General features: G+C 38.8%; 3 protein-coding genes across 4 annotated transcripts; 2 read left to right on the top strand and 1 right to left on the bottom strand.

The window, feature by feature from the left end:
• Nucleotides 1-679: 679 nt before the first annotated feature.
• On the bottom strand, nt 680-4,589 carry mrps31 (mitochondrial ribosomal protein S31). Its single transcript, XM_030747078.1, has 7 exons — nt 4,228-4,589; nt 3,070-3,519; nt 2,298-2,450; nt 2,041-2,184; nt 1,866-1,942; nt 1,344-1,484; nt 680-1,255 (listed from the first exon to the last, which is right to left on the bottom strand). The coding sequence occupies exons 1-7, from the start codon at nt 4,329-4,331 to the stop codon at nt 1,020-1,022; spliced, it is 1,305 nt and encodes a 434-aa protein (XP_030602938.1). The 5' UTR covers nt 4,332-4,589; the 3' UTR covers nt 680-1,019.
• Nucleotides 4,590-4,640: 51 nt separating this feature from the next.
• Nucleotides 4,641-11,557, top strand: taf6 (TAF6 RNA polymerase II, TATA box binding protein (TBP)-associated factor). Its single transcript, XM_030747077.1, has 15 exons — nt 4,641-4,842; nt 6,936-7,093; nt 7,231-7,317; nt 7,421-7,574; nt 7,684-7,740; nt 7,841-7,960; nt 8,044-8,165; nt 8,475-8,552; nt 8,648-8,749; nt 8,874-9,056; nt 9,700-9,774; nt 9,856-9,981; nt 10,124-10,297; nt 10,486-10,677; nt 10,994-11,557. The coding sequence occupies exons 2-15, from the start codon at nt 6,938-6,940 to the stop codon at nt 11,282-11,284; spliced, it is 1,917 nt and encodes a 638-aa protein (XP_030602937.1). The 5' UTR covers nt 4,641-4,842; nt 6,936-6,937; the 3' UTR covers nt 11,285-11,557.
• Nucleotides 11,558-13,263: 1,706 nt separating this feature from the next.
• On the top strand, nt 13,264-19,613 carry LOC115791543 (diamine acetyltransferase 2-like). 2 transcript variants are annotated; one of them, XM_030745642.1, is made up of 6 exons: nt 13,264-13,403; nt 13,565-13,616; nt 17,654-17,737; nt 18,221-18,322; nt 18,459-18,499; nt 18,692-19,613. In XM_030745642.1, exons 1-6 carry the CDS (start codon nt 13,341-13,343, stop codon nt 18,869-18,871), a joined length of 522 nt encoding a protein of 173 aa, XP_030601502.1. In that variant the 5' UTR covers nt 13,264-13,340; the 3' UTR covers nt 18,872-19,613. The 2 variants fall into 2 exon arrangements, with proteins under 2 accessions (XP_030601502.1, XP_030601503.1); XM_030745643.1 differs by lacking the exon at nt 17,654-17,737.
• The last annotated feature ends 674 nt before the right edge of the window (nt 19,614-20,287 follow it).

Raw genomic sequence — 20,287 nt, 5'->3', positions numbered from 1 at the left:
TGCCATAAACTCACAAAATATTATGGTCATTCATCCAGGCTTTTACACTTCTATACAAATATTACAACACATATTAATGTATATATTAATGCCAGCTGGAATTAAATCTGTCAGTAGCACCATCTAGTGGGCAAGTCTTGACAGGTGTTTTTCTACACTAGGACCCCCCCACCCCCCCTCCCGATACTGCACCGTATGACCTAGACAAACAGAAACGAGGAAGTGTTGCCAATATCTTATCATGCCAATCATTCTGTTTAAGGAAAAGTGAACAAAATGTGGAAGTGAGGCACTTTGAAACGTCAACCTGTCAATTTCCACTTTTGGACAACAGATTGAGCAGGGTGTTTTTAGACCAGAAAAGATCTGTGTGGCACATTGTTAAACGGGTTGTTTAACTTTAAAAGCACTTCCCCTGAGAAGGGGTACAGGGTTCAAGGTCTAACTGTGTTTCTATTGTAAACCTGATGTCAGCTCCTCAGTACCGCACACAGGTTAAACCTCTTGCCGGTCTGGGAAAACACAATCAATCATGACTGCCAGGTGTTTGTATGACCTCTGATACTTCAAGAATACAAAAATATTTTCATCTGCACATTTTTTTGGTCACACAAAGGTCATTAATAATCCATCCAACTAAACAGTTACCTGTTTTTAATGCAACTAAATCTGCTTTGATACAAAAGTAAGCCTTTTATGCCAATATTTTTGTGCAATAATAAATTGACACATTTTATTTACACCACTTAATACCAAACACAAAAAAATATTGCATGGATGACTGTGTGTGAGTGTCTGTACAGCAATATTTCACTTTCTTTGAGGACAATTTTCCTCCATAGTGCGACCTCCTGTATCTTCACTCTCACTTCTCTGCTGCAAGAGTCAAGAAACCAGGAAGGTTTCGACTGGAACCTTTAATAAACTGTATAAGTAAGGATCATGGTGGCAAAGCCTTTAAGTGTTGTTTGTATGTGACCACAACCAGAAAATTCACTAGACATTAAATTGCCCTAAGTTTATTCGAGGTAAACATCAGCTTCCTTGAGCACTTCCTCTTTTTGATGGAAGTAGTCCTTAAACCAGTAGATATGCTCCTTCTTCTGCTGCACAGTCAGGTAGGGGTTTCTGGACAGACCGGCCACTACGAGCTCCATGAAGTGACGCACCGGTCCCTCATGAGGGAAGCCTTCCTCCAAGTGCTTCTCTAAAAAGATATGCTCATGGAACGGGACCTTGGCTTCCTCCTCGAGGCCTAACGCAGCAAGACAACACAGTTTGTCACCCAGACAAACTTATTTCCCCTCTTTTAATACAGTGAAGTCACCCCCTTCATCACTCACCAGCTTCATTGTTTACTGGGTACTGCCACAGTTTCCCCTCTTTGGTCCACTGGATCATTTCCTCAAACCTGTTTCGAGGCATCTGACTGGTTGCTAGAGACAGCTGATTTGCAAAGTCCATGTCCCACAGAGTTAGCTGAGCTGAAAATATGATGATAGTGTTAAACGCAATGAAGTTAAAGCCAAAAGATTTTGCAGTGTGACACGAAATATGTTTATGACAAACATTCACTGTATCGCAGTGTTGATAAGCATTAATAAAGCACTGCACTTGTAACAGTTTTTGATACAGCATCATGTTTCATTAGTTTGAGCTTGCAAAAACAAAACTGTCACTGCAGTTGCATACTAGAAACATGAATGCCGTAAGGAGGAAGATCACTATTAGATAAGTCATTGATCTACTGTCCTCAGCCCTTAACAATGAGATGAGTTACACCAAAAACTGGGCCCTGAAAGCAAATATACTACATGTATAACAGTAAGCTTAAAATAAAAAAAGAAATCTAAATGCATTAGTACCAGCTGCTGTTTCAACACCATCTTCATCAGTAGTGGGGGAGAAGATGTTAAGTCTTTTCCCCAGCAACATGTTCCTCCTTTTAAAAAAAAAAAAAAAGACATACATTAAACACGCGATTAATTTTAAAAAAATAAAAATAAAATATCAGAGCAAAGAGTTGATAAAAATATTTACCGTTTCCGAACACTGGACAGCTCGGAAGTGATTCCTCTGTGATGTGTATAACCTCGCCCGTCGTCATCAAACCGGATCTGATCAGCTGGCCACGCGTTCTGCCGGTGAGGATTCTTTCCTACTTTCATGTCAGCAATGAGCACTCTGAGAAAATATTGCTGGATTAATCTTTGTTGCAACTATAAATAAGCTTTTTCAATTTTCCAAAAAAAACAAAACAAAAAAAGTCAACATCTCTTGTCAGCTTGGAAATGTACCCGAGGTTGTTAATGTTGCCTTTCTTCTGGGCCTCAGTGATGGCCTCGTGCTGTTTCAGCTGCCTGAGCAGCTCAGATTCAGCCTGGCTGCAGTTAGGAAGAGTGGAGGCAGCAGCCGATGCTGCTGCAACCAGATCAGGATCCAAAGTCTCACTAAAAACACAGTACAGGGAGGAAATAATGAATGAATGAAATATGACCAGAAGTATATCTCCCAAGATCTGGGTGTTAAGTATATGGACACAAGTATTGGGCCACTTTGAATTCAGGTGCCATTGCCAGAGGTGTATAAAATCAAGCACCTAGCCATGAAGCCTGCCTTTCCAAATGTTTGTGAAAAAAAAATGCGCCGTTCTAAAGAGCTCACTGAAATCGAGCATGGTTGTAATAGGATGCAACCGTTGCAACAAGTCCGTTGGCGAAATTTCTTCCCTCCTTGAGATTCCACAATCAGCTGTTACAGAGTGGGGTCACCAAGTGCTGAAGCACACGGTGCATAAAAGTCTACTGACTCAGTAACTGCAGACTTCCAAACCTCCTCTGACATTAAGATGAGAACAAAAACTGTGCACCGGGAGCTTCATGGCATGGATTTTCATGGCTAAGCAGCTCCTTCAGGTGTAACATCCAGGTGGCCCAGTACTTCTGTCCATGTAACTACAAATGAAACTAACTTAAAACACAACCATGTGGAGTGACTGTTGTTACCTCATCTTACAACTTTATGGCTACTGATGTGAATAAGATGCAACCCTTCTCCAAGTTCTCTCACCTCTGTGATGAAGCCTCCCCTGTAGCCTTCTGATACATACTACTGGTGCTCTCCATAGCCGGTGTCTTTGGCATATATTGTGTAACTGACTCATAATTTTGCTTTGCCTTCAAGTTTTTGAGCTTCCTTTTGTTGGTGACTTCCACTTTCATGGCTCCAAGAAGATCCAAGAGACTCTCCTTCCCACTCTTAGTTGGATCAGTCTTCATTTTTATTGGCTGTTTTGATGCAGCCTGTTCAGTTTTAACATACGTCTGCTGCTGTGCAGCACCTCCATCATCCACCTTTAACACCACTGGCTCCTCCCTTTGTTCGGCCACCTCTGCTTTGCCATCTTCTTTATCTGCGTTTGCTTTCTGGTCTTGGTTTGAGAGGACATCACTGTCTTTCTTCTCGCAGCGTGAGACTGAGCATGTGCTGAGAGCTTTTATCCCACCTCCATTTGCAACCCTATGATAAGAGAAAAACAAGAGTTACACATCAGATGGAGCCAAATCTGAAAGGGTCACAGGAGTTTAAATAATAACTGAGTCATTCCTTGTCAAAACATCATTGATGGTCCAAAGTTTGGGGAGATTATATATATATATATATATATATATATATATATATATAGTCTTTAAATGATTTGGTGTGATTTTATTTATGTTGTCATGTTATACTTGTTTATATTTTTTAAACTACTGTTCTAAAAATCTGATGATCTGAGAGGAAAGACCCAATTACACGATGAATATTATGAGGATACTGTCTGAAAATAACTTTATGTAACAAGGATTATACATTTGTATGCAATTCCACGCACTTTTAATTTACACTTTTTACAATTATACAGTTTACATAAGTAGTGAACCAACATGAAAATGTACAATGCCTTACATACATCACTCTGCACATTAATCTGTGCCTTTACATGAATGATATTGGCAATCGCCTGTTAATCAAGATGTCCAGCCCCGCCCTTACTAGTATAGGATAAGCTAGTAGCTAGCTGTTTTCCCTCTGCTTTAATGAAACAAGTAAAACTTGAGACATTTCTTTTGGAACCTTTTATTCCACACTCAGAAGCCCAGCAGTTGAGTCTCACGGTCATTGGTTCCTCTGCTTCACAGTATTACCCTCATTCAATCACAGTTAACAGTCATATCTGCACCTCACCTGGAAACCGCCTTGTCGCATTTAGCTGCTAAAACACACGAGTCGTAGACGCTGACTGGAGAACTTCGGGTCGTCACCACAGTCCGAAATATAATTCTGTACATTATGGCTTTTTGTACTGTCCTTCCACGTTCCTGTCATTTACCCCCGTTGCTACCACTTAAGCCCACCCCCGTAAACTTCACGATAATAATAGTTCCGTTCCATGTTGTGAAAAGGCTCGAACTTTGCTCTTCATAGCAAGAGGATTAACTTTTAATTTATTCGGGATTTATTTGTATAATTGGTAATGTTGCCAGAAAATAAATTTTTACTAATTTATTTATCCTTTTAGGTCATTTGATTTTTATATAACATTTAGGCGGTTACTGAGGGTTAGCCATAGTCTCGCGATATCACAACCGGAACGTGACTCAAAATGGCGACGAAACATAGCCGCTCATTCACGAACTGAGGGCTGAGCTGCACTCCGTGAATTAGTTACGTTTGCATCAAGAGATGGATATTCAGAAAGAAGAAACGGCTTTGCGAAATAAGTATTTTTGTAAACACTGATTGTTTTTATTCGTACAAGTTCCAGCTTACACTCAGAGAGGAGAAAGCAACTTCACACAGGTAAAAACGTCAACGGAAGCTAAGTTATTAGCATACAAGCTAACGTGTTTAAAAATTAGCCTACTGTAAGTTAGTGTTAAATAAATATATAGTTATCAAGAAGCTTAAAATTATTATTTTTTAATTTTTGCAATGACTTTAGGGGTCAGTGAATATATATAAAGTGTGGTATGTGTGTTGCATGTTGGAGTTCGCCGTCAGTGTGGTCCAACCCGCTTCGGGCAGCTCAGTTTGTTTACACGCACGAAGTATTTGGAAATTGAACGTTATTAGCTCTTTATATCCTCTGATCGTTTGCATGTTGCGTTGTTTCACAAGCCCTGAATCAAAGTAGACGTATTTGTGATTTTTAAGACTAAAGAAATAGAGGCGCTCTGACAGTCTTTAAAGTCACCTAACGTTATAATATACGAAGGTGTGTTTTCTTTACTTCACTTGTTTCTGTGGATTAGTTACAATTGCACCGTTTAACTCTATCAGTAGTCGGGAATGCCGTAGACTCATTTTGAAGATAATGTATGTCATTGTAAGACAAGCTCCAAAAGACGTAATCGGTACCGTTTTAAAACAGGTCTTTTGCTTTGAGGTTTTTTGTTCGTTGTTGTGGTGTTGCATTTACGTGGCTCACCGGACGTGATAGATTATCTAACAGCATGATGCTTCTACGCAGGACCTCTTAGTAAGAATATTTTGTTTTGCTGTGTTGTGTTTTAACTCAGGTAAAAAGTAACATTTGTTCCTGACCAGAAAGTTGTCTGTTCTCTTGAGCAGTTGAGTTTCCCCACATACCTCCTGAGAAGTACCAGACGAAGTTTCAGATTAATCTTTGTGTTTTTGTTTAGTTCGTATTGCCCATCAACCATATAAATAAAGTTTTGGATGCTTGCCTCCTGGTAGTTATATAGCTGTGCTGTGTTTTTTTTTTTAGGCAGTGTTTAAATGATGAGCTGTAATGGGACACTTTCCTTGTATTTCTACTGAGTGTTATTAATTAAGAGTGCATAGAATAAATTTCTGTAGAAATTGACTATAGGCTATATTTGTGTGCAAGTTACAGTTAACAGAACACCCATCCAAGAAATACAAACATAGAGACAGGGGGGACAGGTGTCTGAGGTCATGCAGCCGTTTTACCGGCGCTACCTTTAGCAGGAAAACAGAAAGAGATACACTGGGATAGGTAGGTTCAAAAAAATCATCTCGTACTGTGTTCATTATGAACACCTTACGAGGTTCCAAAAAAACACCTCAGCAAGGCAGGGCGGGGGTGAAGAGCATCTGTTTACAAACATCTCCAAGAGGTGATTTAGATAGACAGCCATCCAAGGCCGTCTGGGAGCCAAATTCCAAGTAGTGCAATTGTTTTGGTTCAGGCCGTCATAAGTATTTGCTGACAGACCTTACAGTTTTCTGGTTGCCTCTCAGAAGTCCAATAATCCGAATTTGGTTCTACTCCGCCATGCAGAACAGACACTCCAACACTTCTCTAGATGTAATCCATTTCGATTCAGCTCTACTGAGTCTGATTGAGCTTGTACTGTTTCTGCATCCCTCATAGGCAGCCTTACTAGGGCCTGAACAGCTGCCCGGATACCAGGTATCCCCAGGTCCAATTCGGGAAAAGAAATCCCGGTATCAATATATATGCCACGTCCACACAGTGCAGCCAGGAACATTATCTTCCATCCCCACAGGAATCCATAACATAGCCAGCCAGGTGTGTAGTCGGACCAGAGGAAAGAGGGTTCCCCTTCTCCCAATCTCCTCGTGATGAGAATTTGGCCATCAGTAGTGTTGAGAGACCAGCTAACCAGATCCATAATTTAATTTCCAGTTCAGGGATGTGTGAAGACATGCTCTAAGCAGCGAAGCAGCAAAAAGCAGAGGTAGATAGGGAAGGCTGGGGAGAAGAGAAAAATGTGTTCGTCTCCACCGAGAGCAGGAAAGAAAAAAAAAAAAATAGAAATAATGTGTTATACCAAAATAAAAACACAGTAGAAACAAATGGTGTCTGAGTTCTGTAAGCATGATTTTGAGTTTGTGTGTAGATATGAGAGGTTATATTTACTGACCTATATGCCTTTTTATGTCAGCCATGGCGGAGGAACGTCGGCAGAAGCACTGTTCGGTCATTCTGCCTACAGAGTCAATGAAGGCCATGGCTGAGTCTGTGGGAGTGGGGCAGTTACAGGAGGAGAGCTGCGTAGCCTTAAGTGAAGAGGTCAGCTACAGAATAAAAGAAATTGCACAGGTAAAGTGCAGATATCAGAGAAGACATTTCCTTTTATTTATGTGAATGTAAAATGCTCCAAAACCAGTTCTTTGCCATACTTATGTGTGGATTAATATTTAAATCCTCTTTGGTGTGTTTGTTTTCCTTTTACTTAGGATGCTTTGAAATTTATGCACCATGGGAAGAGACGTAAATTAACCACCAACGATATAGACAATGCTCTCAAACTGAAAAATGTGGAGGTAAGTGGATATTTTAGCTGAAATACTTTTTGCAGGTTCACTAAGTCGCTCGATAAATGCACTTTGAAGACAAATGAGTCTAAATGAATTCCTTTTGGTTCAGCCCACGTATGGCTTCCAGTCACAAGAGTTCATTCCATTTCGCTTTGCGAGTGGTGGTGGAAGAGAGCTTCATTTCTATGAGGAAAAGGAAGTTGACCTCAGCGACATTATAAATACACCGCTCCCTAGAGTCCCACTAGATGTGTCTCTCAAAGGTAATCAGATAATTAGTATTATGTGCCATTATACCTATATTTGTTTTTCAGATTCTCTTGTTCCAACAGGATCTTTTGTTAACTTAACTTAACTGTGCTTGTTCGACAGCCCACTGGTTAAGTATTGAGGGGGTGCAGCCATCTATTCCTGAAAATCCACCACCAGGTTAGTCCTGTACAGATTTTTTTCTAATAAAACAGTTATATATCTGAAGCAGAGACTTAGACATAAGTTTTGTTCAATTTATTTATTTATTTTTTTAAAGCAACAAAAGAGCAACAAAAGACTGAATCTACAGAGCCTCTCAAAGTCGTTAAACCTGGTCAGGAGGAGGAAGGTACAATTCAAGGCAAGAATCAGAGCACAACAACTCCTGATGGTAAAGGTCAGTATCTTGTTTTCTATTTAACATTTTCATTTTCCTCTAGTTTGTATTCGTAAGTACATGTTTGTATCTGTCTTGTTTAGGAAAGGAGAAGGGTCTAATAAGGTTGAAACCTCGCAGCACTCACGAGCTTTCTGTCGAACAGCAGCTCTACTACAAGGAAATCACAGAAGCGTGTGTTGGATCCTGTGAAGCTAAGAGAGCTGTAAGTCCTGCCTCAAGTTTACAGTACCCATTCATATGAATGAGTGAGTGCCTCCAAACTCTTGACTGGTACTGTATATGCCACTTAATACAGGCTGAGTAACATTATTTTCTCGCAGTTTTGTTTGTAAAGAAGTAACAGCATCTTGATGCTGAGGAAGGTGCAATCCCAGATTTCTGCCATATTATCAATAGAATAGTTTTTAATCCTTGAAATAAATGAAATTTACACTGGCAAAAAAGCTGTTTCAGCCCCGTTTTTGTCACATGATTTTTGTTTTTAAAAAATGTTTCCATTTATTTCACACAGGAAGCCTTACAGAGTATTGCTACTGATCCTGGACTTTATCAGATGCTTCCAAGATTCAGCACATTTATTTCTGAAGGCGTAAGCATGTTTCCAGCTTCTACTCTCCTTATACATTTCTTTACCTCACAAAAACACTTTCTGTTCAAAGTGCTGACTTTAGACTCTCTTCAAAGGTTCGTGTAAACGTGGTGCAAAACAACTTGGCTCTACTGATTTATCTAATGCGGATGGTCAAAGCTCTGATGGACAACCCCACCCTGTATCTGGAGAAATATGTAAGTGATTGAAAAAAATACAGTGTTATATTATTTTATGAAGGTCATAATCCATGTAATGCTTTAAATGTAATATTGTAATTTTAGATTTTTTTTTTTTCTCTCTGTCTGTCTCCATCTGTAGCTCCATGAGCTCATCCCAGCTGTGGTCACCTGTATTGTGAGTAAGCAGCTGTGTTTGCGACCGGACGTTGACAACCACTGGGCTTTACGGGACTTTGCTGCTCGTCTTATGGCCCAAAGTTGTAAAACCTTCAGTACAACAACCAACAACATTCAATCTCGTATTACCAAGACTTTTACTAAGGTGAGGATTTTCTCATGAGTGGAAGAGGATGAAACTGGGAAAATGGCTCCTATTTTACATTTTTGGAATCATGCAGAATAGAAATTTGTTTTTTGGGGGAACTCATCAATCCAGCCTTTAAACAGCTTTTAAATGAAACCCTTGTAAAAATGCAGACCTATATCAAGCTGTGTTGTGCAGATATGTCCTAAATTATTTTAAGAAATCAATAACCTAATGTGTCATTGATTGGGGAATAAAGAGTAATTGGTAGTTTATTGAGCATCTCTTTTCTAGCTTCAAAACGGGGTCAATTTGTATTTTTTTTTTTCTCTTAATATTTTTACGGGTGTATTTACCTTTTCGGTCTTAAGTCTGATGAAATTGTACGCACCCCATTTGTGAGGTTTGCTTAGGCGGGTGTGAACTCGGTAATCTCCATCTGTTAAAGACCAAAACAAGATGACTGAACCTCTCTGAGGCTTTTTATTTGTCCTTTGTAAAAAGAGCTTGGACACTGTTGCACCGTATGTAGTAACAGGTACTTTGATGATAAACCAAAGTCTCACTAACAGAGCAACCAAACACTAGGTGTGAAAACAGGGTAAAACACTTCCACACATTAATCCACGTTGACATGTTTGTTTGTTTTTTTTTCTTTCAGAGTTGGCTGGATGAAAAAACGCAGTGGACGACCCGATATGGTTGCATCGCTGGGCTTGCTGAACTGGGACCAGATGTGAGTGGGCTTTTGTTCTCTCTGCTTTTTCTCCTTCGGTCTGTTGCAGTGGAACCAACCTGCTGTTTTTGTCCTCTGTAGGTGATAAAGACATTGATAATTCCTCGGCTTGCTGTAGAGGGTGCTCGCATCAAAGCAGTGATGGAAGGACCAGTGGTCTCCAATATTGATAAGATAGGCGCTGAACATGTTCAAAGCCTCTTACTGGTAATATATGAAGTTATGAGTGTCATGCATGTTAAAATAGATCCATCTGTACATTAGCACAGTCCGAATGGGGTCACATACGCAGCGTTCCTGTTACTGTGAAAGTTATATTAACCCTTTTTTTCCCCCCTCCTTCGCAAAGAAACATTGTGCCAGTGTTATTGCAAAGATACGACCTCAGCCTGACAATGTGGAGCAGTATCGGACAGACTATGGTTATCTCGGACCCACGCTTTGCTCCCATGTAATGAAGGCCAGGACTCAAGCAGCACTGCAAGCTCAGCAAGTCAACAGAACCACATTAACAATCACTCAGGTACAACTTGCACTCAATTAGCTTATCCTGTATTAAAATATATATTAATGTGAAAATAACTTTATCGCTGTAATAACAGAGTACTAAATTAAGATGGCATATTAAAATAATTACACGTCCCATTAGAAAATACTGGTAACTAGTATATTAACCTGTGTTAAATAAAGAATGATGACACTTTCTTGCAGCCTCGTCCCACTCTTTCAGTCTCACAAAGTGGGCTAAGTGGGTCGTCGGGGCCTCGCACTCCCAGCATCATTAAGGTCCCAAGTTCTCTCACGCTGATGTCCCCACGACCTGGTACCCCATCACAGCCATCTCCCCCGGCTACTAAGTACATTGTTATGACAACCAGCGCAGGAGCCGCCTCAACTCAGCAGGTACTTTTATTGTTCAGTTTTACATTCACCAGAATGTTTTTCTGCGCCGCCACCACTGCAGGAAATCTACATAAGCTGCCTTCACGGAAAGGCACAATACGTCCTATACCTAACCTGTGTACTGACATTAAAGCAGCCATAATAATATATGATGCATCAGATCTGGCATTTTAAAAATGTTCAGTCACAGTGTTAAAAAACTAAAACACAGTGACTAAATTCACTGTGTTTAGATGTATTAAACTAGTATTAATAGTCGCTTCTGTATAAAGTCTCCAGCTCCCTGTCTACGTTTTTTTTTTTTTTCTTTCTTTAGGTCATAACTCTCAGCTCCTCGCAGTCAGCATCACCAGTAACTAGCACTGTGCCTAGCGCTACATCTACCTTGCAGCCTTTGGTAAAACTAGAGTCTGGCAGTGGCCCTGGACTGACAGCTTCACGACCTCTGCAGAAGTACATAGTTGTGTCTCTGCCCTCATCTGCCTCTTCATCTTTGGAGACGAAGAGCTCCATGCTACCCACCTCAATCTCCTCAAGTTCACTAGATGGAGGGATGAAGATGGACCGGTCCGAGTCTCCTGGAGCGAGCACACAGTCGCCGCACTGAGACTTTTACGAGTAATGGAGATTCTTATCATGTTGGAGCAGCTGAACACACCAGGAGATCTGTTTGGGCTGAACTTAAAGGGGTAAACTCTGAAGTGGTATGAATGGGGAATATCTGAACTCTTGATTGATAAAGAGCAAATGTGACGTTGTAAATATGTTAATGCCCAATGAAAACCGATCAATCTGTGACATCTTCACTGTTTCAGCTTATATTCTAATTGATTTCATGTTTCTTTTTTACCCTAAAATAAATGATTTTTTATGAAATCTTTCAACTGTATGTGATTTTTAAATTTCTATTATTTTAAGAAATTGATTCTCTTATTGTCATTTTTTGCATCAGCAGTTCTCAGTGTTAGTAAATTGCTGCCATCACCCAGTATCTGAGCTTGCAAAACAATCCACATTGGTTTTAAGTCAGTGTAAGAAATGATGTGGATGCACAGTGAGGACAGATAACATAAAATGCTACTACAGAGGGAGACCATTCTGCTTACGTCACATGGAAACAGCTGTTAGCTGACCATTTTGATTACACCTTGCCATTTTTTTTGTACTATTTATATTTTCAGATCAAACTTGACTATATATCTCTAAACTTGCAATACATTTGAGGAAAGTATGAATTTGTATTCTTTACATCAAGTTTGCTATTACATTATTGTGTAAATGTGTGTAATCTAGAATGAGAGCCAGCTTGAAGCTCAAAAATTATGAAACAACCTGGAAAAAAGGTATCCTTAAAACACAATTTTAATTAAAAGTATCTATAAGAAAGTGTCAAAATTATACGATGTCATGCATTTGAAATGGTGGGTAAAAGTTCAGAGTAGAATGCAGAAAGCTTCCTGTCAGCAAGTGAATCAAAGTAAGAGTGCAGAAAAATTACTTTTGTGTTATCTATTGTAATAATTATTGCTCAAGAATTAATATGTAAGAAAGTACTGAGATAGTGTTAGTTACTTTATAATGAATATAAATTTTAAAGGCTTTTTCCATGGTAAAGTGAATAAAGAAAAGTAGAGGTAAGAAGTGCAATGTTTTTTCTCTGAGATGTCTCTAAGTTTTACTTCTGTTAAACTTTCAAAAACTAGTGTAACAAGTATAATTCATCAGCAGCTGTTGAAGTAGTACTATGAGAACTGACAGTTTTTGGAATATTTCCTCTTAATTGTCCTAATTGTGTTGATGCAAATGTATGTTGACGGGAGAAATTTCTTAATTTAGGGACAAAGACTAAGATCAGACAGGCAGCAGAGGTGCTTTTGCTCTCATAAAGTACTCAATCATTAATCAAGTTCAAACACAGTGAAAGAGTGAATTAAAGTTTGATGCTTTAAATAACTTGACATGAACACCTTGATAAATATTTCTGTATGACTGAAGTGCCAAAACGCTTAACTGGACTTAAAAGAGCTTATTGGCTTACAACAGGTATCAAATATGGGTAGAAAGAGTTTTATCAAAAAAGAAGAATAAAAAACAGCAATTTAAAAAGTAAAATAATTTCTCATATTTTGTAATAATATTCACTCGAAGTGAAACAGGAGCTTAAAAAAGAAAACAAGCAAACAAAATATATATAACATATGAAATATGTTCAATATTTAAGCAATTTATGTGGGTCTGCTCTTCTTAAATTTTGCTACAGCCAACGCATTTCAACAGGCGCAACTTTTACTTTGGAGGCGGACTCTCTGTTTCCGGTTTGCGCTTGTCTAATTTTCATTGTACAAGTTGGAAAAAGGAGCAACAGGCTGACGCTTCAGTTCTGAATTACCCAAAGCTACAGTTAAACCGGCAAAATTTGAATTCAAGTTCATTGAAGAATAAACTCACACATACATTTGCATCAGCCCAAGCGCGACAGTGAAAATAGGAAATAACTCCCAAAACTGGCAATTTTCATTGCACCGCTTTAACAGCTGCAATTCAAGAACAAAACGCAACTTTTATTTTGAAAGCGCAGCTATCGTCGTGTAGCCGTTTCCTGCACAGGGTTTTCTGTTTAGCGCAGAGGTTTTGGTCTGAAAACCCAGGCGAGACACCCAGACATGAATTTCAAAATACGCCGTGCTGCAAAAGAGGACTGCAAAGACATATCGAGGATGATAATGGTGTGTTAGAGTTAACTTCTTTCTGTAGTTTCCCACAACTACTTTACAGCGCTCCGCTAAACGTAATATCCGTTAGCACATGTCTTCAGTGTTGGTTTGTGTCCTAATAATTCCCTTAGTGTATTTCTCAACTGACATAACAATAAAACGACGTTTTTCAGGAGTTGGCGGTTTATGAAAAAATGCCGGACCAGGTGAAGATTTCTCATGAAGGTAATTTTCCAATAAAATGAGCGACATGAACAGTTAGGATTTATCCAACCTAAATGCATGCCGGTTTTTATGTGTAACTTTTATTTTGAGAACATTTTGAATCGCCATAGCTGGAAAAACGCAGGTGTAATGAATTACAGGAGAGATGCATCATTGTTAATCATTGACTACAGAGTTATCCTTGTATATGTCTGGCAGCTGCAATTGGGCACCCCACACTCCTTAATTGGAGTGCAGCTATATTCACAGTTAATCAGTACATTTCTGAATCCTTAGATCCTTTAAAATCCTAACACGTTTGATCCTAAGGCCCAAAAAAAGTCACCTTTCCAAAAACTGCTTTAAAAATATAATATAGTAATATTTTTTCCACTTTAAATTATTCAGTCTTTTAAAACTACTTCAGCCTGAAATATACATATCAAATATTAACTAAATTCTTTGGGTTTTAACCCTTTAAATCTTTACACAGCTTCACTGTTTTTTATAAAAACAAAACAAAACAAAAAAAACAACCAAAAACCCCAAACATTTCCAGAAAATACATTTTCAGCTTTGAAGACTAGAGGACATTTACAGGACCCGCTGCACCAGGCGGGTCACAGCCATAGTCAGGGACAACACATACCCCAGACACTGTCTCTTCACTCCTCTGCCTTCTGGAAGATGCTGCAGGACACTTTATGCCCTAACAACAAGACTGAAAAACACCTACAACCACAGAGCTGTTACACTGCTGAACTCTGACCATATTAAACCAAATGGATAATCTCTCTTCACAGCCACTGTGCCCTGTTAGTACATTGTATGCAGTTATAAATAGACTGTTATCTGCTGTTTATACTGACTTTGTTTCCACAGAAAAAAACTTATTCTGTTTTATTTATTTTTCCATCCCTTATTATTTATTATTTTTTGGCACCTGGAGGGTGGCATCAATAGAATTTCACTGTATTGTGCAATGACAATAACGATATCTTATCTTCCAAGAGGGCAGCATAGTGGCATGGTGGTTAGCACTGTTCCCTCACAGCAAGAAGGTCCTGGGTTCAAATCCACCATATGGCTGGGACCTGTCTGTACATGTTTTCCCCATGTCTTTGTGGGTTTTTTCCAGGTACTCCAATTTCCTTCCACAGTCCAAAGACGTGGAGTTAGGTCAGGGGTCGGCAACCTGTAATACGGAAAGAGCCATTTGAACCCGGTTTCCACGGAAAACAGAACAGTGAGAGCCGCAAATACTAGCGGAAACTACCGTGAGTGACGCATATATTGAGAAACTAAAATAAATAAATAAAATGATTTTATTTTAATATTTCAAGATCACAGTAATGTTCCATTTTAAAACTACAACAGAAACCGAACTGACAAAAATAGAATGCACTTCATTTGGATACTTATAATTTACTTCCGCGAGCCGCACAGAGCCGCATATTAAGCCTGAATGAGCCGCATGCGGCTCCGGAGCCGCGGGTTGCCGACCCCTGAGTTAGGTGAATTGGTAATTCTAAATTGCCCATAGGTGTGAATGTGAGTGTGAATGATTGTCTGTGACAGACTGGAGACCTGTCCAGGGTGTACCCTGGCTCTCGGCCGGTGGTAGCTGGGATAGGCTCCAGCCCCCCTGCATCCCTTAATTGGATAAGTGGAAAAAAATGGATGGACATTTCAAGGAGTATTTGATTATTATTTTTATTAGGCACTGACATGGGTCAATGATTTGCAGCGCCATTCATTTTCATTCATTCTTAACCTATAATTAATAAGTTAAAATGTTGTTATTTAAACCTGTGTTTTACCTGTCTTGAATTATCAATATGTACTATGGAGAAAATCTTACAACCATGGTGTGCATTAATGGCTTAGGAGGCCTTTGTGGCAGAGTAATTACACAGGTCAACAGGTATTTTGCTTTTGGGATTCTTTTATCTGTACTTTAACAAATTTCACTTGCTGACTGCAAATTTGAAAACTGCATCTGGCACGTCCCATGTTCCTGGTATTTGACAATTAGGAAAACTGGACAGAAAGTCTTTAGAGTCTTTAGAGAAAAGTGAAACCAAAATTAAGGAAGGTGCTTTTTTGGTTCCTGAAATCTGTGAACTGCTGCTTGATGATGAGTTCAAACGGAAACTGAAGCCCATTGATTTAGCAGCATGGAAAGTATTCGTGCAGGTTGCCAATCGCAGAGCAGAGAATTACGTTGAGTTTGTGGATAACGTGCTGAAAGCAGATTCACTAACAAAGATGCACGTTTTGCATTCTCATCTGGATTTTTTTCCACCAAATCTGGGTGATGTTAATGATGGAAAATGGATATCGGAAAAATTTTATCCAAACATGATGGCAACTACTGTTGGTTCTTGCAAAGAGAGACGGATGGGCAGTGTGAGCATAAAAAAAGCAAGTGCTTCAAACATTTTTGAGCACACTGACCTTGTTTTATTTTGAGCTAATTTGACAGAAATATGCTTAAACACATCTTTGGGCTAGTCCTCTTGTTTGTTTTGCAGAATAAACACATTAAAACTATTTTGGTAGGATATGTTTCAGGGTTCTAGCCAGAAATTTTTTTCAGCATGACCCCCCCGCCCCGCCCCCTTTCTGGTGTGTGTGGGGTGATGCTAATGCTAATTAGCAAGCTAATGCTAACCGCTAAATGCTGCTCCTACTTGTTAATTGACTGATGGGCCTTCGTATGGAACCGGTGTGTTGTGCAAAATTCTGTTCCCCCATTAAAATCTGTTCCCCCTTGATGAGAGGAATAAACACTGTAAAAGACTTTTACCGAGAAATTCATCAGAAGTGCCGTGAAGACTGTCGGATCCGCCTCTCTGGCTGCGCTCTCCCGACACAGGGGGAACAGATTTTCACGGGGGAACAGAATTTCGCACAACAAAGCGCGCACACAACTGTAGCGAGATGGCGCGTGCACATTGTGAATGAAACTGTCCGTGCTCTGTGGTAGATTGCAAATTATGGTGAAATGATACAGGCACAAGCAGCGATAATAGCAGCAACCTAGCCGGGACGGGTGCACTCCTGTTTGCTAAATGCAGTGACAGCAGAGTTCCGAAAATGAAGCGGTGAAATCCTCAGCCCTGCGAAAGAGTGTTTTAGCAAGACGCAACACCTGACGATCAACCGCCGGCTAGAACGCTGCTGTTTAATGTTCCAGACATTGTGTTGATATCTACAGTACCAGATAAAAGTTTGGACTGGTACTGTAGATATTCAACTGTCAAAATGTCAAAGATATGTGTATGCTTAAATCAGATTACTTATCTGAAGTCAGTGTGTGAAAATTTTCCAGTAGCAAATAATTTTTTTGTAGGCCGGGGTTATAAATTAAGTGGGTTATAAATTAGGTGCAATTACAGAGCTGAAGCAAATGTCAGCTTGTTGGAAATCAGTCCAACAATGATTAACTGTAGATTAGTAATGGAAATACACCTAATTTATCTTTTTTTGTAAGATAAAGGTAGCTGGAATGTGAAATGTCTGTTTAAGCCTGGTCATTCAACTGTTATTATCTTGTGTTTTTTTTTCTATTTTGCTCATAAGTAATCAGCATACTCTGAACCAAAGCATGACACATAAGACTGTGGAAGAAGATGGTTTGCATCAACAGGTAGTGGCAGTATAATATGCCATATAAGAAGCAATACACCAGTGAGAGTGGAATAGATGAAGAGAGGAATTGGAGGCAGGGTTGAAATAATAAGGCTATGGCCCGGTATTTTATGAGTTAGGAAATGCATTTAGCATCTTTTTAAGTTAAAATTTAACTACAAATACCTTTGTAGATAGCCAAGATTTTCAGTAGAGGAATGTGATTCACAGCTGGTGTAATGTAGACCCTGATGCTTGTCTTACTTAAAAACTTTACTATTAACTAAGAGGCAACTTTAAAAACATGATTACATTCTTCAAATGTATGTTTTTGATGCTTCTTGTTGTTTGAAGGTTTTTTTAATTACTACTAAAAGAAAGATTAAACTTGTGTGTTTGGGTAAAAATCTTTTGTGCAACTTTAGAATTAGAACGCGATGGTTTCTGCCAGAACCCCTTCTTTGAATGCCTCGTTGCAGAAGTACCAGAAGAGCATAAATCTAATGAAGGTAAACGCTGGTTCATGACCTTTTTTTTTATTGTCTTGCTTGTCTGGCAGCCTTGAGCTTGTCGGCACAAAAAAAGGCTCCCACCCTTGCTATTTAGATATCGATAGGCACACCTGTTTAACAAATTATGACTAAACAAATATTACCTCATAAATCAACAGAGGTAGATGTAGCTTATCTATTCCTTCTTACAGCCAAACTGTAGATAAGCGTTATTCTTTCACATGTTAGAAAAAAAACAAACCTTGACAAAGGGAATATTACTCTATATTTAGGAACTTCCTAGCTCCCGTCACCACTGCTACACAGTCAGCATTAGATTATTTAATTATTTTTTTTTACCCTTTGTCCTTATTAGCAGTTGGAGGCTGTCACATTAGCAATGTACAGACAGGTGTAGTTTAGTATAAGGAAGGGGAAGGCTTTTTCACAGTATCTCTAATATTTAGTTCCCTTTGTATTTGCTTCTTTTTGTCCATATAGGATTTACAATCATTGGGTACGCCCTATACTTTTACACCTACAGTACATGGAAGGGACGTGCAGTATATGTGGAGGACCTGTATGTGATGCCAGAGTTCAGAGGTACAATATCTGTTGCGGTATATCATCAAGGTTAAAATAAAATGCTGTATTCTTTTTCTGTTCTGTGTTTTTCTGTGTAGCACTAATGGTATTTGTTGGTGTTCTCATATTTTATAATGATTTATTTTCTCTGTAGGAAATGGCATTGGCACAGGTTTACTGAGCAAAGCTGCAGAGGTAAGAATGTTTTTGAATATAAATTGTAGTTGCTGAACAGGAAAAAATATAGTTTTTTTTAAATTTAATTACAATTTTGAGCATTTGGAAATTCTTGTTTTGTTTCCTTTTTTTGATTAACATGGGATATTTTGCGTTCTAAAGAGGTAATGGTATGTGACTGAGCACAGGACTTTTTTTTTGTTTGTTCAGATTGGGAAAAAGAAGCAGTGTGTGCGGCTGCAGTTGTCTGTGTTAAACTGGAATACTCCTTCTCGAGACTTCTATGCTGGTAAAGGAGCTCAGGACCTCACTGTCACTGAAGGCTGGCACACCATCCGCTTTGATGGACAAAACTTGGACAAGTTAGCAAATGAAGCACCTAAAGATTAGAAAGTTGACGAGAACACTTCAGTATTTCTTTTTTTGTGTCTTGAGACCCGCAAAATATGTGACGTGACTCCCTGTGATTTTCTGCCTCTGTTGATCAGAAAGATTGTCCTGCCAAGTCACATAAGCACAGACCCCTGCTGAAAGAAACACTTCAGCCTGAATAGCATAAATCAGCACTCTAAAATGTTTCAGCTACAAGCAAAGCACAGCAAATCATCTGCAGTCTTCATGTACACGTCTGAGGAAATGAAAACCTAGTGGATTGCTTTCACTTTTGATTAGTGCTCCCATTATAATAGGAAACTCCTTGTTAGAAAGACGTGCAGCTACTTTGATCACTGTTATAATTTAAAGATAGATACTGAAACAGCCTTTTAAGAACATGGCTTAAATCCCAAACTCTGTCAACAAGATTTTTTTAACTGTACCATTTATAAATGATAATAAAAATGATTTATTTTAAACTCTTTCTTACTTTTACATTATTTATGACCCATCAGCAAAATGCGACTTGACTCATATTGGGTAAATCCAGTCCCTGATATGACACCATAGCTTACCAGCAGGTGGCTTTCAACCAGCTGTGAGATACTTTGAAAGTGATATGTCCAAAGCAGTTGGCTGTCTACAATAGGCATTAAGGAACTAAGTGGGTATTGAGGAAGTGCTGTTACTAAATAGATTGTATGGCCAGATCTGAGCTCCGAGCATTTTGTGTGTGGATTAAAAAAGTCAAATGAAAAACTGCGAACAAAGTTTGTAACTGAATGTCCTTTTATTTGACTGTGCAAAGTAATTAATATGATTGTAATAACAATGTTGCCAGTGCTAAACACCACTGGGTATCATTTGAGAAAATCATAAACTCGTCAATATTCTCATAACTTAGGGCACTCAGTCACTATAAAATGGTATATATGTATCTCCATATAAAAAATAAAAATCCTCAGGAACATATGTAAAATCAACTTAAAATCAACATACATGCATTGAAAATATGGACTTTATGTGCTGAGATACTGTCTACTTATATTTGTTTCAGTCCTTTTACTCAGGTGTGTTCAATTCAGAATTGGATGCTGAAAAAAATCTTCTTGGGTGCTATGACAAATCATGCATGGGACCATTATGAAACACAATATACCAACTACTTGCTTGGCTACAAGTGCAAGTTAACATGATTTTTGTGTCAAAATGTAGTTATTGTAACAGATTTTGTCCTTGGTGTAAACTATGACAGTAATCAATATCCTACTATCACAGCTTCATTATGTAAGTAATGATAGGAATGTAACTCAGTAAATCTATACTAGAATGGTAAGGGGATTTTTTTACAGTATAAATACAAATAACAAATTCATAAACACCAAACGTAATTAAAATATTACAAACATGTAATTTAAAGATTGATGCTGT

The sequence above is a fragment of the Archocentrus centrarchus genome, chromosome 14 (assembly GCF_007364275.1).
Source record: "Archocentrus centrarchus isolate MPI-CPG fArcCen1 chromosome 14, fArcCen1, whole genome shotgun sequence".
In the NCBI taxonomy this organism is placed as follows: Eukaryota; Metazoa; Chordata; class Actinopteri; order Cichliformes; family Cichlidae; genus Archocentrus; species Archocentrus centrarchus.
This window is presented reverse-complemented; position numbering and strand designations above follow the sequence as displayed.

Coding starts and splice junctions, on each gene's coding strand:
- mrps31 (XM_030747078.1), bottom strand. CDS start 4,331: ATGTACAGAATTATATTTCGGACTGTGGTGACGACCCGAAGTTCTCCA. Junction 3,520..4,227: donor TGCGACAAGGCGGTTTCCAG/GTGAGGTGCAGA, acceptor CTCTTATCATAG/GGTTGCAAATGGAGGTGGGA. Junction 2,451..3,069: donor GGGGAGGCTTCATCACAGAG/GTGAGAGAACTT, acceptor CTGTGTTTTTAG/TGAGACTTTGGATCCTGATC.
- taf6 (XM_030747077.1), top strand. CDS start 6,938: ATGGCGGAGGAACGTCGGCAGAAGCACTGTTCGGTCATTCTGCCTACA. Junction 9,057..9,699: donor TTACCAAGACTTTTACTAAG/GTGAGGATTTTC, acceptor TTTTTCTTTCAG/AGTTGGCTGGATGAAAAAAC. Junction 10,678..10,993: donor GAGCCGCCTCAACTCAGCAG/GTACTTTTATTG, acceptor TTCTTTCTTTAG/GTCATAACTCTCAGCTCCTC.
- LOC115791543 (XM_030745642.1), top strand. CDS start 13,341: ATGAATTTCAAAATACGCCGTGCTGCAAAAGAGGACTGCAAAGACATA. Junction 17,738..18,220: donor AGAGCATAAATCTAATGAAG/GTAAACGCTGGT, acceptor TTGTCCATATAG/GATTTACAATCATTGGGTAC. Junction 18,500..18,691: donor TACTGAGCAAAGCTGCAGAG/GTAAGAATGTTT, acceptor TTGTTTGTTCAG/ATTGGGAAAAAGAAGCAGTG.